Source organism: Python bivittatus, unplaced genomic scaffold, assembly GCF_059951505.1.
Source record: "Python bivittatus isolate LINGU-HERP-01145 unplaced genomic scaffold, Pbiv_v1 ctg000960_np1212, whole genome shotgun sequence".
NCBI classification, from domain to species: domain Eukaryota; kingdom Metazoa; phylum Chordata; class Lepidosauria; order Squamata; family Pythonidae; genus Python; species Python bivittatus.
The window spans coordinates 5,831,921-5,847,797 of record NW_028277124.1 but is presented as its reverse complement, the minus strand read 5'-3'; the positions used below and the strand labels follow the sequence as shown (position 1 = coordinate 5,847,797).

Below are 15,877 nucleotides of genomic sequence, written 5' to 3'. Positions count from 1 at the left end.
CCCCACCCCCACCCCAGTCTTTTGGACATGACCAGGGTCAAACCAGTTCATCTCTCCCTAATCCTATCAGACCCAAATTGACCCTCCCTGCCCCAGAGAAAGCCCCCCCCCCGCAATCCCATCTAAAGCAAGGAACAGAAGCCTCCTCGGCAGCTCACAGCCCAGCCCAAGGGCAGCACTAACAAAGGAATTGCAACCTGGAGAACCCCCAACCTTCCACCCTCCATCAGCCGATGACCTCAACATTCCATCTCCTTCACAATGGACTTCCTCAAGTCTGCTGCCCGCCGGAAAGGCTCACTTCACCGAACAGTAGAACTAAATGCTGGCAGAAAAGTACTTGGTGGTATGTGATTGTCTCCAAGGTCAAAAGAAGCAAAAATGGATGGCTGTCTTTAAAGGTACTTCTGCCCACTTATATGGAAGTGAGACTCAGAATATCAAGAGAAACATAAAAGTTGAATGCAGTGGGAATAGGCTACTTAACTGTGTGTGGTAAAACAAGAAGAGATACAATCAAGAATGAATTAGTGATCAATAAATGTGGACTGAATACAAAAGTGAATAACCAGTAGAAGAGAAGTTGGATGAAGTAGTTTGGTTATATAGAGACAAAGAACAAGGATCACATCCAAGGGCATGGGGGTGGGGGGAGATAAAAAACTCAAGTTGGCAGCTGCAACGACTGAAGCTCTGCCCCTTTTTTCCATGTATCATAATACTATAATATACTGAAGGGCATTATTTTAATATATGATTTTATATTTTGTATATATATTTAACATGCATGTAACAGTGCACTCTATCTTATTTATAAAGGATCAACTTGCTTTGTAAGGAGCACAGCGTTTCTTTCCCCCACCTTATCTCTTTGTTGAATGCCTGATTGTCTTCCAAGAGAGCACACCATTCCCCCATCCCATTTCCTTTAGAAGCAATTAGCCAGATGCCTGACTGAACAAGTAAGCTATAAATTAGATTTGTACCGGGCAGGCAGAGACACCAAATTCTAAAGAAGTTACAAAGAAGGCCAGAAGAAATTCCAAAGAGGAACAAAGAAGAGATAAGGACCGATATGGGCTATTCCCTTGGTAACAGGAGAAGAAAGTTGAGCTCACTTTCTTCTTCTGGGATCCACCTTTTTCCCCCCCTTAGACCACCCCTGCATTTCCTTATATGGGGATGAGGGGATGTACAATTTGATTACGTTTGTGGATGTCTGTAAAATCTTTGTTGTTTGCTTTGCAAGGTGTGGTTCTTTTCAACACTTTGCCACAGTGTTGAATGACCCATCCAGATGTTTCTTGGCCCAATAAAACATTTGTTAGATAAAATGCCTCGTCTCAAGTTAATTTGGTTCTCTAAACTTGGGTAAATGAATAAACAAAGGCTAGTGCCTAACAATACAAACGTGTAAAAAGTGCCTTTAGCAACCTCAGTTTGTACCAACCCACAGTTAAGAAGTAGGATTTCTTTTAAAGAGACCCAGATGCACCTGTATTTCTCTTTTGAATGCTGTCCTCGCTCTTTGAAAGCATTCTAGAAATCCATCACCATCATGAAACAAAGCACATACCCATTTGTATAGTACTGCACCTCAGCCTAAACTTGAGAGAATTTGTTTTGCGTGGCAAAAGAGAATAAGGGGAAAAAGACAATAGTAGGAAAATAAGAAGCTTGATAAAACTGTATTGTGCAACAAGCAAATTGCACTGCTCAAGTAAGTGGAATGTGTTGTCATTTCCCCAAACCCATCCCATGTGTTTGAAGTGAGATTTGTGGCTTACAGCGTCATGCAACCCTAAAATGACCCTCATCTTGGAAGTCTGAAAGTCAGACTTTGAAACTTTAGCTTGATATAAATTTCTGGAGATCCAGGATGTGGGCTGTTCTGAGTCCACAGTGCATGAAAAAGAAAAAGATACATTTCAAGTAGCCCACCCAAGAGACAGAAAAAAGGGAGCATGGGTGTACACCCATCCGGACTCCGTCTATACATTAATATAGTACATTCCTCCCTTCCCTCCCTTAGACTTCTCCTTTCTCACTAGAATTGGATTTTAGGAGAACCCAGAAAAACTCCTCTGAAATTTCAAAACAATGAAATGCTTTTTAAGGTAAAAGTTTGCTAACTTAAAACAAAGTTGTGTTTTTAAATGCAAAGCACACTCTCAAATTGGGAAATGGTAATATGTACTTATGTTAAAACTAGGCATAGAGCATACAAATTCCAAATTTGTTTTTGAGGAAGGGAGTAAAAATCTTGTCTTTGTGGGAGAAACTTGGTAGGGGCTTTACTTGGTTTTTTAAAATAATTATATTAAAGATTACAATTAGAAAAACAAGTACAAAATACAAAAAATATAAGAATGAAAAAGAAAAATAGTGCAGATAAGAGAAAAAAGGAAAAAGAAATAAAAAGAAAAAAAGAAGAAAAAGGGGAAAAAACATAAAGAAGTGATTCTCCCCTTCATCACAACAAGTACAAACATTTCTGGTAACTTATCTCCATCTCTTAAAATACAAGTGCTCTCTTCTTCCCATATCTCATCTCTTAACTAGACATAAAATCTTAAAGCCAAACTCATTCCTAGTCAGCAGAAGTCCATTAAGGGCTACCAGAAATAATTTCATATCTATTTTGACCTTGATCAAATAAGCCAACTCTGTATTCCTTCCTTGTACTTTTAAGGGGGCTTTACTTGTTTGTGAACTGCTGCTAGTTACCATCCATTAACTTTGAATGCAGTTTGGAACAGCTAGATGTAAGTATTGGGTTACTTCAGATCAGATATTTCTGCCAGCTGGAGACTGCTTGCAGAGAAAAAAAAGTTTATATAGTACATGTATTTTGAATGCATCAAGGGAACAGTTTGGAGCAGAGAAATGAGGAGTGGGGGGGATTGTTTCTGAGGTAAGGAGAGACCTGTAACATAGCAGGATTCATCACTTAAATAGCCATCCAACAACCAACATGGTAAGCTGCACAGAGGTAAGCCCCAAACACAGATGCCCCTAGGCCTGCATGCAAATAGCTGCAGTTTATTTTCTTGTCTGAACCAGATCTCAAAGTAACAGACTACATCAGGTTAATCTGAGTGCTACAACAGTTCTAAAGCAACCAATAATTTACAATGAATGGATAGGAAAGCTGTAAATAGGGCGTGAATAATCCACTAAAGCTGAATTAATTAAAAACACATTCAGAAGAAAATCTCAAAGAAATCAGTAATACAAGCTGACACAAAATGCCACCAGATGTCACCCCACACCCTGCTTCCACATGCTGGGTGGGAGGATTGCTCTTCATGGTACAAGCAGATATTTTTGCATGCAACAGCTCTCAGGTTCAATCTCCAGGCAGAGTTGGTAACAGATTCTGCCGCAAAGCTTGGAAAGTGGCTGCCGTCAATGCGTATGGAGAGAATTCGATGGGTCACCGTCTGGTTCAGCATAAAGCAGCTTTTTGCGTCTCTGTGGTTATGTGAGGCCTTCTCTAGTACCCAGATTCAGAGGTGTATGAGGGGTCAGTCTCATTTTTTCCAGTCTTTTAGTCATGCACAATTACATGGTATGGCCATCGTGACCTTAGCTTCCTCACTGTGTGAATTGCTCAGCAAGACATCTCTCTCTCCTTGTTTATCTCTGTAAAATGTATAAAACTGATTTATATGAGCTAAATCTTTGGTCCAATTACTACAGCAGTCTACACTGGCAGAAGCTCTTCAAATGTCAAAACTACCTGAAGGTATTAAGGGTTCAAACAGGACAAAATTTAAATTCTACTTCAGTTCTGTATTTCTATAAAAATATAAGATGTGAGGAGGCCCACTGCTCAAGTTTGGTTCCTCTTTCCTTTCTTTTTTAGCACATGCTATGATTGAGCACGCCCACATATATAGAAAGCTTGGATCCAGAGTTAATTCTATTAAGCACAGGACCTTGTCCTCAATGTGGGGCATTTTATCTGGGCTCAATTCTGCAGATGTTTACACAGGCAGAGGGCGCAAAAAACATGTTGTTTTCTATGCAAATTAATACTATAAAAGTTTTCCAAAAAAATGTCTTTGATTGATTTTTTTATGAGTTCAAGATAGTTCTTATCATATTGTAATGATTAAGGCTACAATTTTACCATTAAGACACCTGTCAGAATCTGCAGCAATCAAGATATATATCAACTAGAGGACTGCTTTATTAATATAGTAAATGCTATGGTATACTTTGATTTTAGGGAATGTTTTCTTAGCTTACTTTGATTCTGCCATTCTCACTGGTGCGGCAGGGGCAGGGGGAGTGCCTTCCGAGACGAGGGTATTGGGGCTTGAACATCGTAGACCTGACAAAACCTTTAACATTTCCTTAGAATGGTTGGTGTCATCTTTTTTTTACTCCATCTATACTTGGTCTTTGGCAACCACAAAAAAGGTGGTTTGAGCTGTAGGCCACACTTTTTGCATTCCTGATTTCAAGGAATCAAATGTTTATCATCTTAAAACTCATAGCCTCATAATGGTATTGCATCGTGTAAAACTTCCTGCAGATGTGTGAAATAATTTGCAATACCAAGGAAAACTCTGATCTTGAAATCTCCTAAGACTCATTGCTTTATTTCACAATGTAACAAAATCATGAATGTAAGGTCAAATCAAGTTAAATATTGTGCCTGCAGTGTTACTTCTTCCTGAAAAGGATCCAAAATGAATAACTTGTTTATTATGGAAAGCAGAAGTGTGCAAACTTCAGTTACTTATTCAAACAACTTAAGGTCCCTGTACTGTACATTACATAGAAAATGGAACTCCCAAGTTCAAACTTTACATCACTGGATAGCAACTTATACCAAATTTGCTAAGGATCCAAACCTTATTGCCAGAGGTTTTTTTACAAAAAGAAATTAATTAGACTCTACAATTGCATATAGAACTTATGATTGCTTTGGTCTTAAGGAAAAAAAAATCCATAAATCTTATTAGACCAAGTCATAGTCACAAAACAATGTGTAGACTTTTTCACCCCACAAGTGAACAGTGCAAAGGAACGGCTATTTAAACCAAATGCATGCTTTGTTTTGATAGAATGTAGAAATACAGTTGCAACAGTAATGCTCAGAAATTCACAACAGGAATTTAAGGGGCAAATAACCCCATCACACAAACATATAGAAGGCCTTGGAAAGGTCTGGACCAGATATAAGACTTTTCTCAGAATGAGGACCATGATTAGAAAGGCCCTTTGGTGAGAAATGTTTCCTAAAGTAGGAGCCTTGTATATATAAACCAAGTCTTCCAATTACCAAGCATAGGTAACTTATGAAGTTATTGGAAACAGAATGAACCCAAGTCCTTCTAAATGCAAAATATTGTTTTCATTACAACATGCTGCTGAAATGCCAGGACTCATCATTGTTAAAGGTAGCACCAAGTATATAATTTCATCTTAGAAAGGGATCACCATTTCTTCTACTAGAAAACTCAGTTAGGGAATGCTGAAAGAGTTGTACTCTGAACAGACCAGGGAAGGCTTCTGGAGTAACCAGGCAGTCCTGGAAACAGATTCAGCTATTTTAATGAGACAGGTATTGCATTCACATTTTTGCATGTTCTGAAGCACCTCTTCCCAACTGAATCCAAAATACCGCACAAGTAAACTGCCAAATGTTAAAACTCCATTTTATTTTTGTAGTCATGACTCCAGCATGACTTGAATCTACAATGTATAAAACACACATGCTCAAAAAATTTCAAGCAGATTAAGAGTTTTGTTTGGAGATGGATGGATGGATGGTGAGGGAAGAATATACCAAGGATACAACTAGCATAAACATGTATGTTCAGCTAAGCATGTCACACAGAGGCAGAGATTTTAGAGTTATTTATATGCACAACTGCAATAAGGGATGCTGTGCTCAATAGAGTAGTGATTAATAGTGGGGAAAAGCCACAACTATCTTTGGAATAGGGAACCAAGTATTCTGAAAGGGGATTTTTTATCTGGAATTAGACAACCCATGACCCATTGGGTCATTGTTTCAGAGATGCATCCTTAACAGAGAAACAGAATGACCAAAGGTGGGCAAAAAAGCAGTGGGAGTGGGAGCAACTTCCGAATTCCTGCCCGCTTCTCCATTGACTTTCTTTGTGGAAAGCTAGCAGGGAGCATTAGAAATTTCTTCCCTCCCTCCCTCCCTCCTTTCCTTCCTTCCCTCCCCTTCCTTCTTCCCTCTCCTTTCCTTTCCTCCCCGGTAAAGTCTCCCAGACCCATGCACCCTCCCACGATCAAGTTTAGACTTCCTGCCAGCTTCCTCATTGACTTGTGGGAAGCTGTCAGGAAGTGCTGGAAAGGAGGATCATGTGAGCGTGGCAGCACAGCGATGGCACTGAAGCAGCAACAACTCTCCCAAATTTCAATCCCAGTAATGGGTCCTAGATTTTGGATGCATTCTGTACATTAGCCCATTTGAGCTGAAAAATGTTGCCCTAAGATGCTCAATTTCGCCCAATTGAACGTTACAAATGAACAGACATGAGAGTTTTAGTAGTATACTGATACTGAAGAGAGTACAATGTTAGGAACCTATATTAGGTGGCAATTCTCTGCTGCAGGTCTCTTTTATTTTCTGTAATATTAAATTATAATGAATTATGGTGGTCTATATAAGAAAGCACTCAAAAAATTTTTTAAAAATGGTTCCTATTCAATCCTAAAAATCTTTTATCAGCTTTCCCCAATCCAGTGCCTTCCAAATCTGTTACTTCAACTCACTGAATTTCTAACCTACACTTCTTTGGATGAGTTATATGTAAGTCTGTGAAAGAAGGCTACAGTTCAAACCAATGTTTAAAAGCATACTGGCAGGAATCTAATGCAATTAGGGCTAATACAAAGATAAGAGTGACATAGTACATACACCTCTTCATGCTGGGAGGCCAGGCTACCATTACTAATTTAGATTCAAAGTTTATCATTCTATCAGGCACCAATGAAGTTGTGAATCTAACTAAATTTCAGCAAAATTAAATGGACCGGAGAATGGGCATTTATAAAATCCTACTCCAGGACAGTGCTTGCTAGAGTGCTTTAACTGCTTTTCTGAATCCACATCTAACTATTCTGATTACTGCAGCATTACAACCATGCTAGGGCTGCTGAAATATATTCCCTGCTAAAATTCAAACTTCAGAAAAAAGGCAGTTTATGTAAGTCACATTAACTTCACTACATAACAGAACGGATTAGGGCTGCAAATAATGTGAACAAGTTAGGTTTATTTTTTCTACAGGAACTCTGTAATGGAAGGTTAAATACAGTATAACTTAAAAAATGCTCAATGATACATCTGAAGTATTGAGGCCTCATTAGTAATTTATTGATCCAGTAACATCAAACAAAGTAAGCCTACGGAAAAGAATCTTGTTGATGTGGTACTTAATTTAATACATTTCAGCTTTTACATGGTCATTCTTCAGTTTCACCCGGCTTGCGGATATCATCTATCTTCAGAATCATTCTAACCATCTGAGTGGCAAGAGAGATCTGCTGCTTTTTGCCAATTAAAGTTTCTATAACATTTTGTTCCTTCATATCTGCAAAGAGAGGAAATTTGAATGTATTGGGTTCATTTTTAAAAAAAAGCACAGTTGCAGTTATTTTATTCTAAAACCATGCAAAACAAAACAAAAAACAATGTTCAAATCTCAGGCCCTCACCCATTTATTTCTGGCTTTTATATTAAGTTTTTGCCATTGTATTTAAACAGAGTTTAAGGAAATCATAGTTGATAAGCCACCATTTCTATAAAACAAGCATTAGTCATATTTGCCAAATGCAGCACTGACTCAATTTGCAGATGCCTGAAGTATTTATTAAACCTGTGGCTGTTAGTTTTCAGTTTGAATTTATCCAAGGAAAGGGTATGTGGCAGGAGCAACTTTGCCCTGCTTATTACTGATCCTAAAGGAATCTTTTATTGAATCTAGCCAAAACCCTTTTGTGTATCTAGGGGGAACAATGAGACTATATAATGTATTTACCACAACATAAGGATATGGATACACACACGAATTCATATTAAAGCTATGGTTATGTTGATTGACACTTAAATGAAAACAATGCCAACACATCTAGAAAAATAAGTTCTCACCATTAGTTCCTTTACGTAAGCAATCAATACCCAGAGCAGGGTTGTTTTCTTTCACTTGTCGAGCTCGTACTGCAGTCATTGTTTGAATGGGGTTCATACCACTATTCTCAGAAAGTGCAATTGGAATGACTTCTAAGGCATCAGCAAAAGCTCTCATGGCATACTGCTCCAGTGATGGGCACTAAAATCAAGTATCAGACTTAGAATAAGCAATTAAATCATAAGCAATTATGATTTAATGGAGAATATTGATTTTTAAAGTTGAAACATCTTCCTGCATTATTGTCTTTGAAAAGGCAGAGATGCATCAGTTCTATGCTACACAAAGAAGACTTATTCTCTTCAGTTTTAAAAACACTATTTTAATCCAAGGGATTTATTTTGATTACTCTACCAAGAAGGTAGTAAACTTCACCCAGATGATCAACAGCAAACTGTGCTGCTCTTGACAAAGACAATCCATGGATAATCATTAATACTGCAAATCGAAGTACCCTGTAACTTCTTTTCTGGAATTGTGGTGTTTATTTTTATCAATAGGTCTAAAGACCTGGCCTTCTAGAGATTAGATTGCATTCAAAAAATATTTTGAAAACTGTTACTAATGAATGATGTTTTACTCAGAAAAACATTTTTAATCATCTGAATACTCTTGTTTTATCAGCCCAGGAAACAATCCATCAACTTATGAGCACAAAACTATTCTAACTACACATACACTGACAGAAAAAGAATGCTTATAGGTGCTCCCTCAAAAACACTAGGTATAAACAAAATCAAATCTGCAGTGCAGCATTTCAGCTTCTATAGTTCTACAACTGCAAATAAAAAAAATAGTTAATGTATAACATGTTTTTACCTTATCCGCAGCTTCACTAACAGCCAGTGCACAGGAAATCTCAGCAGCACCTCCACCATAAACAATGCGGTTATCTCGAACGAGATTCCTGATTACACACAATGCATCATGAAGAGAGCGTTTGGCTTCTTCAATTATCTTTGATTATAGGAAGCAAGACAAACATATGAGAAGATGAAGTTCTACACCTAACGCTTCAGTCTCATCTAGCTGCGTGTCCTAACAAAAAACTTTTAAGTTACAATCGTACTCCCATTACCTGAGTAATCCAAACTAAACTCAGTGGACCTGTATATAAGTTCACTGAGAAGTATTTCAGTAATTCACAAAAACATTTCTCAAATTACTTCTGTCTGGATCAAAAGCAGTGGAACACACAAAAAATGCACTGGATTTACAGAAAGACAGATGCTCTTCCCTGCTCTCAAGAAAAGTTACAAATCACATCTAGAACACAATCCCTGTATCTGTAAGAGAAAGAACATGGGAATACTGCTATACAGCTTAGATGCTTCTGCTAATGCAGAGCTGGAAATTCTTTTCTGCCTACATCTGCACTTTTATTTCTGTGCCCTGCTCAGAGGGACACAGAAGGGAGTTTTCTGACTCCCTCCATTTATCTTTTTAGAGGGACAAAATTTGTGCCTCCAACCTTGTGGAGTTTAAGATGCCTATTTTGTTCTTTAGATAGCAAATTGGTCTTATTTTTTTAAAGTTATGTATAAAGCATGTCCATGTTAAAAGAACAGCAAAAAGTATAAAGCAAATTAAATATCCAGCACAATACTTTGAGAATCCTGCATTCACTAATGATTAGCCACCTTAAGAAAGCAGAAAGACTGTTATTTAGAATAACAATCCAACCCTGAAACCTCTAGTGCCCCTCTATGAACTTTTCTTGAATTTGCTCACCATTTTATTTCCACCTCTAATGAAGATAGTCACTGCTCTGGAATTCTGGCATTGTTCAATCACAAGCATTTTGTCTTTTGTTGTTCCAAATGAGATTTCCCTGACAATGCCAGCAAATCCTAATTTTTCAGGCGTTAGCTCACAGAAACGAGGAACAATGCGTCCTCCAGTTGCAATGGCAATCAACTGAAAGTAAAAAAAGATAGATCTATGAGAAAAAGAAGATCTTTAATACAAGAAACACAAATAATAAACACTTAATACTTACTTCTATTTCAGGGCCACCAACCCAACGAACAGCAGGCAATTCATTCTGAAGTAATAAATGATTGGCCTCATCATCAAATCCCCACTGGCAGATAGCTAAGTTTGCACCAGTATCTTTGATCTAAAAATACATGTATTAATTTTATTTCTATCCTTTTTCCTTTAAAAAATATTTGCAATGCACACAGAGTAAACAACAGACTCAATTTGAAATCAGCAAAGCTACTCCCAGATCAAAAACCATTACAGTGATAACATAATTTAATTATCTTTTAGTACATAGGGAAATTTGGGCTAATTTCCCCAAAATGGCATCTGGGACACCAATGTGCTATGACCCTGCCACCTGACCTTTTCCCCTCCCATCTTGAAATCCCACTCAGCTCCCCTACCCCACCATAAAGATGAAGTTAAACAGGAACGATAAGAAACATTCTGGTATGTTTGTGCTTTGTAACTAGTAACGTCTCCCATAGTTCCCATTTTGGAAACAGAAATGTCCCCCCCCACCAAAGGTTTTTGCCAGAGGAGCCACGTTTTTTCAAAAGGTCGGTGATCCTTCTTAATTGGCTATCAATACTAGGTTTTGCTCTTAAAATAAAAACATTTAACCAAAATATGTTCAAAAGTACAAAAGGAATATGACCCAAGAAATAAGACAAGGGGTTAGATGCATATGATAAGCAAAATATTCTACAGAATTTCCCCATAATCAATAACATCAGAAGCATGCAAATATATCAAATTTCATATTTTATGTGGGTCACAGTACCCTGCTTTCCTAGATGATTGATTGATTGATAGATAGATAGATAGATAGATAGATAGATAGATAGATAGATAGATAGATAGATAGATGGATGGATGGATGGATGGATGGATGGATGGATGGATGGATGGATGGATGGAGGGAGGGAGGGAGGGAGGGAGGGAGGGAGGGATAGCCTAGTTAAAAAAAGATTAAAAATAGAATTCAGTATTGAGTACAGTAATAATCATTATTGTATTATTATTCAATTATCATTAAGACAGGAATATCACAAGTTGATGTTTAAAACAGAAAATGTATTGAAAATTTATAAAACTTTTGTTACTCTCCAACAAATATATTAATGTAAGTGCATCTTCTAACCTGTTTCACCATCTCATCAAATTTTTCTTTCTCATACTGCTGCAATGCCTTGAAGTCTTCCACACATGTAACATCAAGTTTATGCTTAGTTTTTGGTTTGGGAGGCTCAAATGGACAGGTTAGTATTGCAATTTTAGCATCTTTAACTTCCTGAAGAAAGAAGGGTTACATTTTAAGAGGCAGTAACCTGTTATTTTAAAATTAATTGTTCTCTAATTATGTATGTTTATCATAAAGGAGCTAACATAATAAAATAGCAAAGGGAAAATTTAAAGTTTAATTACTTTAAGTACAAGAAACACTTTATCACCAATCCAAAGATCACTCACTTTAGGCATTTGTGGGTGGCTGAAGTCTTTATCCACAATAACACCTTTTATCAGTTGGGTGTCCTCCAGTCTACCACCAACTTTGCCTTGGACTTTTATCAGCTCGAAATCAACATCTCTGCGTTCCATATCTGCCACTGTTAATACTGCATTAACGGCTATTTCTGCCATTTGTCTATGGCAACGATTAATTCTAAATACAAAAGGAAGCACTGATTCAAGCTTATTCAGATACTAAAATAAGATCAAATTTTATAGAACAAAGTTATTTTACCAAGATGTGGGAGAATGTACAGTATACCAAATACACTGTTGAACAATGCTGAAGCAAATTTATACTTGGCATAAGGTTAAATTATGTTATTTTACATCTCTTTTAAAATGAGCTTAATTCTGCCACTTTTGGAAAAAATCCAAACCATTCAGCACTTAGACACTATGTTATACATGGCTATTAGTGGAAAGGGTAACCACCTGATTCTCTCACTTGTTCACTACCACTTCTTCTCCAGGTGACAGAGTTATTTTTATACACACACTCTTATGAAATTTGTAAGGACGCCTGACTCCATGGCAGATGTGGGTGGTGTTCAGTATTAAAAACGGACTAAAATGTGCAACAAAGAAAAAATTATGAACATCCCAAAAAGAGTAAAACAAACACTTTCTCTGATATAACGCCATTCTTTCAAGGGGCCCACCAGTGAGGGACCTGGGGAAAAATCAGGTTAAAGGGCTTGTTTAATCAATGTCAAGGAAGGGGCAATACAAATCTCTCAAGGCATGCTGTTCCAGAGGGCAGGATCTCTGACTGAAAAGGCATTATTTCCTGAGTTCCATTAGTTGACATGGTTTAATTGACTGGACCCAGAGCCTGCCAACTCTATAGGATGAAACAGGACAGACAGAAACTACAGGAGACAGACAGCCCCCCAGATAGCTTGGCCCTGTAACATGAAAGGCTTTATAGAAGGTGTTAAGAATGTTCATAGAAAGAACACAAAGAGCTAAATCCTAATAATCAGGCATCTCAATATGTGTAGCAAGTTGCATTCCGTCCATTCAGACTTTTGTACTAGTAAGGAAGATGGACCCTTTTCTACTAGGGAAAAAAATCCTAAATTCTGGTAGCAGTGTCAGAATCAGATCACTTTATTTTGAAATTTAGACTTAGGTAGTTGCCCCTCTGCAGAATGAGACATGTGTCAGGATGGATTACAGAGGATCTGGCAGATTTTTGGCTAAAGGGGCTGAAAAGTCTGCTAAAATCTTGATTAGCCTACAAAATGCAGAGATGACCTGGGAGACTGATAAAATTGCTTCTAAGCTATCTCATCTGCTCAGCAGAGCTCACCCACACCTCTAGCATACAACAGGTCTTCTCTATGTTAAAAGCTCTTAATCAAAAGCCCTCTCACTTGGCAGCTGGGATGGTGGCCACTATGAAGCGAAACTTTTCAGCAGTAATGCCCCTTTACTGTACTCTCTCTCTAGGGGATTCAGCTAACATTGTTTATTCTGAAGTTAAGACCTTATTCTCTCAGACTTTTAAATCCTTCCTAACAGCTTTATTTTTCAGTTAGCTCTTTCCTGATGTTTAATTTTACAATTCTGTTTCTTGTTTATTACTGGATTTTATTGGTAGGGTAATATTTGCATTGACTTTGTAGCTGCTTCTATATTTAATTATGCTGGTATTATTGTTTTAGATGTAATGTTTTGCATTTTGAATTTAATACATAGTGTTTAAATATTTTGTTTATCCAAACTTACACATGTAAATAACAAAAGGCACAATTCTACATTTAATATTTATTTCTGCAGAAATATGCTACTTTAGGAACTTTGTGTCTTTAAGTATACTTCAAAACAATGAGCAATATGAATTCTGCCATTCCCTTAGTTCTTTAAAAACTACTTACATTTTTGAGCCTAGAGTTGTCTTTGCTGTCTGAATAAGGGGCTCCGTATTTGCAGGATCAACAGGAAAACTGTCACTGATCTTATCTAAATTTTCAATAGCAATACGAGCAGCTTGTTCATAACCATCTGCAATTCGGATTGGATGAATACCACGATCTAGCAAGTGCTCTGCCTGTTCCAGTAGCGCACCTGCAAGAACTACAGAACATTACATATTACAATGTTATACATTTTACTATATTATAAGACAATGTAAAACAATTACTTAATGGGAATTTATCATTTACTTGCTTAGGTTCTGACAAATATCTATTAATTCTTTTGTAAGCAAACAAAAGCTAAATGAACTGAATTACCCAACATGCAGTAGAAATAACCTTAGGTATGAAAATAAAGTATCTGTTTTAGGTAGTGTTATGAAAATGAAAGTCCAGTTTGTTAGTTGTTGCAAAGAAGTAAATGCTGTTCAATTAAGTAAAATTCTGATAAGAAAACAAAACAAACTAATCTTACCAACAACACCTGTGGTTCCATCCCCGATCTCATCATCTTGCGATTTTGCCAACTCAACCATAAGTTTAGCAATCTGATGCTCCACATCCATCATATTCAAAATAGTAGCACCATCATTTGTTACTGTCACATCACCATCTTTGTCAACCATCATCTTATCGAGGCCTATAATAAACATTTAAACAATAACAATATACATTAAAAAAACCTTAGAATGTAAAAAACTTAAAAATATACAGCATAAATCATTTTGCTTACCGTTGGGGCCAAGTGATGTTCTAAGTGTATTGGCGACTGCCTTGGCTGCCATTATATGAGACTATAAGAAAAACAAATATAGATTCAGCATTTTCAAATGCTAAAATACTACATGTTTGCGCACACACACACACATGCAAACATCCACGAGCACCTTTCAAAGCAGCTGCATAAGCCTTGCAAAAAATGCGGTTACTTAAATGTTTTGAGGTGTTTTCTTCTTGAATGCTGTCAACCTTATCATCTGAATGATCTTCACAGCCATAATACTGTTTCCCTAGTCCATATCTTCTAGCAAGTGTTACTATATTATCAAATGTTATCAGGAGCAAAACAGAATTTTATGCTGCCAGAAACAACAAAAGTCACAATACAGAAATTACTCTGCCACCATGGTATCAAAATTCCACCGGCCATTCTAGCTATGCAGAATTAAAGCTGCTAAAAGTAGTTAAGGTCATACACATTTTTTCAGGTGCCTTGTCAGTGTCAGGGCTCTTCCCCAGGACCAAGTTAAAGTGCTATACACCCATCCTTAAGCCAACAAAAAATTATACCGGCATAACAATTTGCTGTCCTCATTGCCAATCCCTATCCTGCTACACTGATGCCAAATGGTGGTGTTCTTATTTATGTGTGTGAGAGTAATTTAAGGAAACAGATTGGACTCCCCCGCCTTTTTTTTCCTCTCCCCTAAATGTCACCAGGTAGCAGGAAAATATGCACCAATCGTTTTCTTCAATATGCCATGTGGATGCTAGTTTTGATACATGGGTTGTGCCATTTGTCAAAATTTGGCGTCACGACAGCTGGGCTCCAACGTGGGTGGACTCAGCAAACAGGAGACGATCAGCTACTTGCAGCTGACCCACAAGGTAGCAGAGGCTGCCTGCGAAGACGTGATTTTGCCCACTTCTACCACCTGTCCCAGCCCTGACATCTGACTCCTAGACTGCTAGGTTGCCATAAGCAACCAATTACCTGATGCTTTAAGGAAAACAACCTGTAAAAATTTAAACACAACCCTAATAATAAATCCCGCTCCAGATGGTCGCGCTACTGCTCCTTTTCCCTTTTTCGAACAGAAATTCCATTTTTTCCCCAAAGGCCTCGAATAGCGTGTATGGGAGGGAACTCAACTTTTCCGACACAGCGGCCCGCTGAGGCAGGCTAAGCTGAGAGCGGGGAAAAGGGCCCGGCCCAACTTCACACTTCTGAACCTGAATGCCCTGTTTCAGGAGCAATACCGGAGGGGCCCACAGAAGGCAGGGGACGGTCGTCCGACCCGTTTCCCACCGCGATCTTTACCTTGAGGGCCTCCAAGCCCGTGGTGCGGCTTTTCCGCTCCTGGTCCTTGAGGATGAGGAACGGCCGCCCGTATTCGTCAAAAGCTAAAGTCCCCATGGCCGACATGTTGGTCGATCCCCAGAAGGAAGGCGCACGAGGCCGCAACTAACGGCAAAGAAAGAAAGAGAGCCGCGCGGACCCGCCCCACCCGACACAAGCTACTCTCTTCTCGCGGGATTTACCCACAGACAATA

The 15,877-nt window shown here is 38.1% G+C and overlaps 1 protein-coding gene across 1 annotated transcript; it reads right to left on the bottom strand.

The window, feature by feature from the left end:
• Positions 1-7,248: 7,248 nt before the first annotated feature.
• Positions 7,249-15,829, bottom strand: CCT5 (chaperonin containing TCP1 subunit 5). Its single transcript, XM_007427554.3, has 11 exons — positions 15,645-15,829; positions 14,337-14,397; positions 14,079-14,243; positions 13,565-13,763; positions 11,643-11,835; positions 11,314-11,463; positions 10,183-10,302; positions 9,915-10,100; positions 9,003-9,140; positions 8,144-8,324; positions 7,249-7,586 (listed from the first exon to the last, which is right to left on the bottom strand). The coding sequence occupies exons 1-11, from the start codon at positions 15,747-15,749 to the stop codon at positions 7,459-7,461; spliced, it is 1,626 nt and encodes a 541-aa protein (XP_007427616.1). The 5' UTR covers positions 15,750-15,829; the 3' UTR covers positions 7,249-7,458.
• Positions 15,830-15,877: the final 48 nt, after the last annotated feature.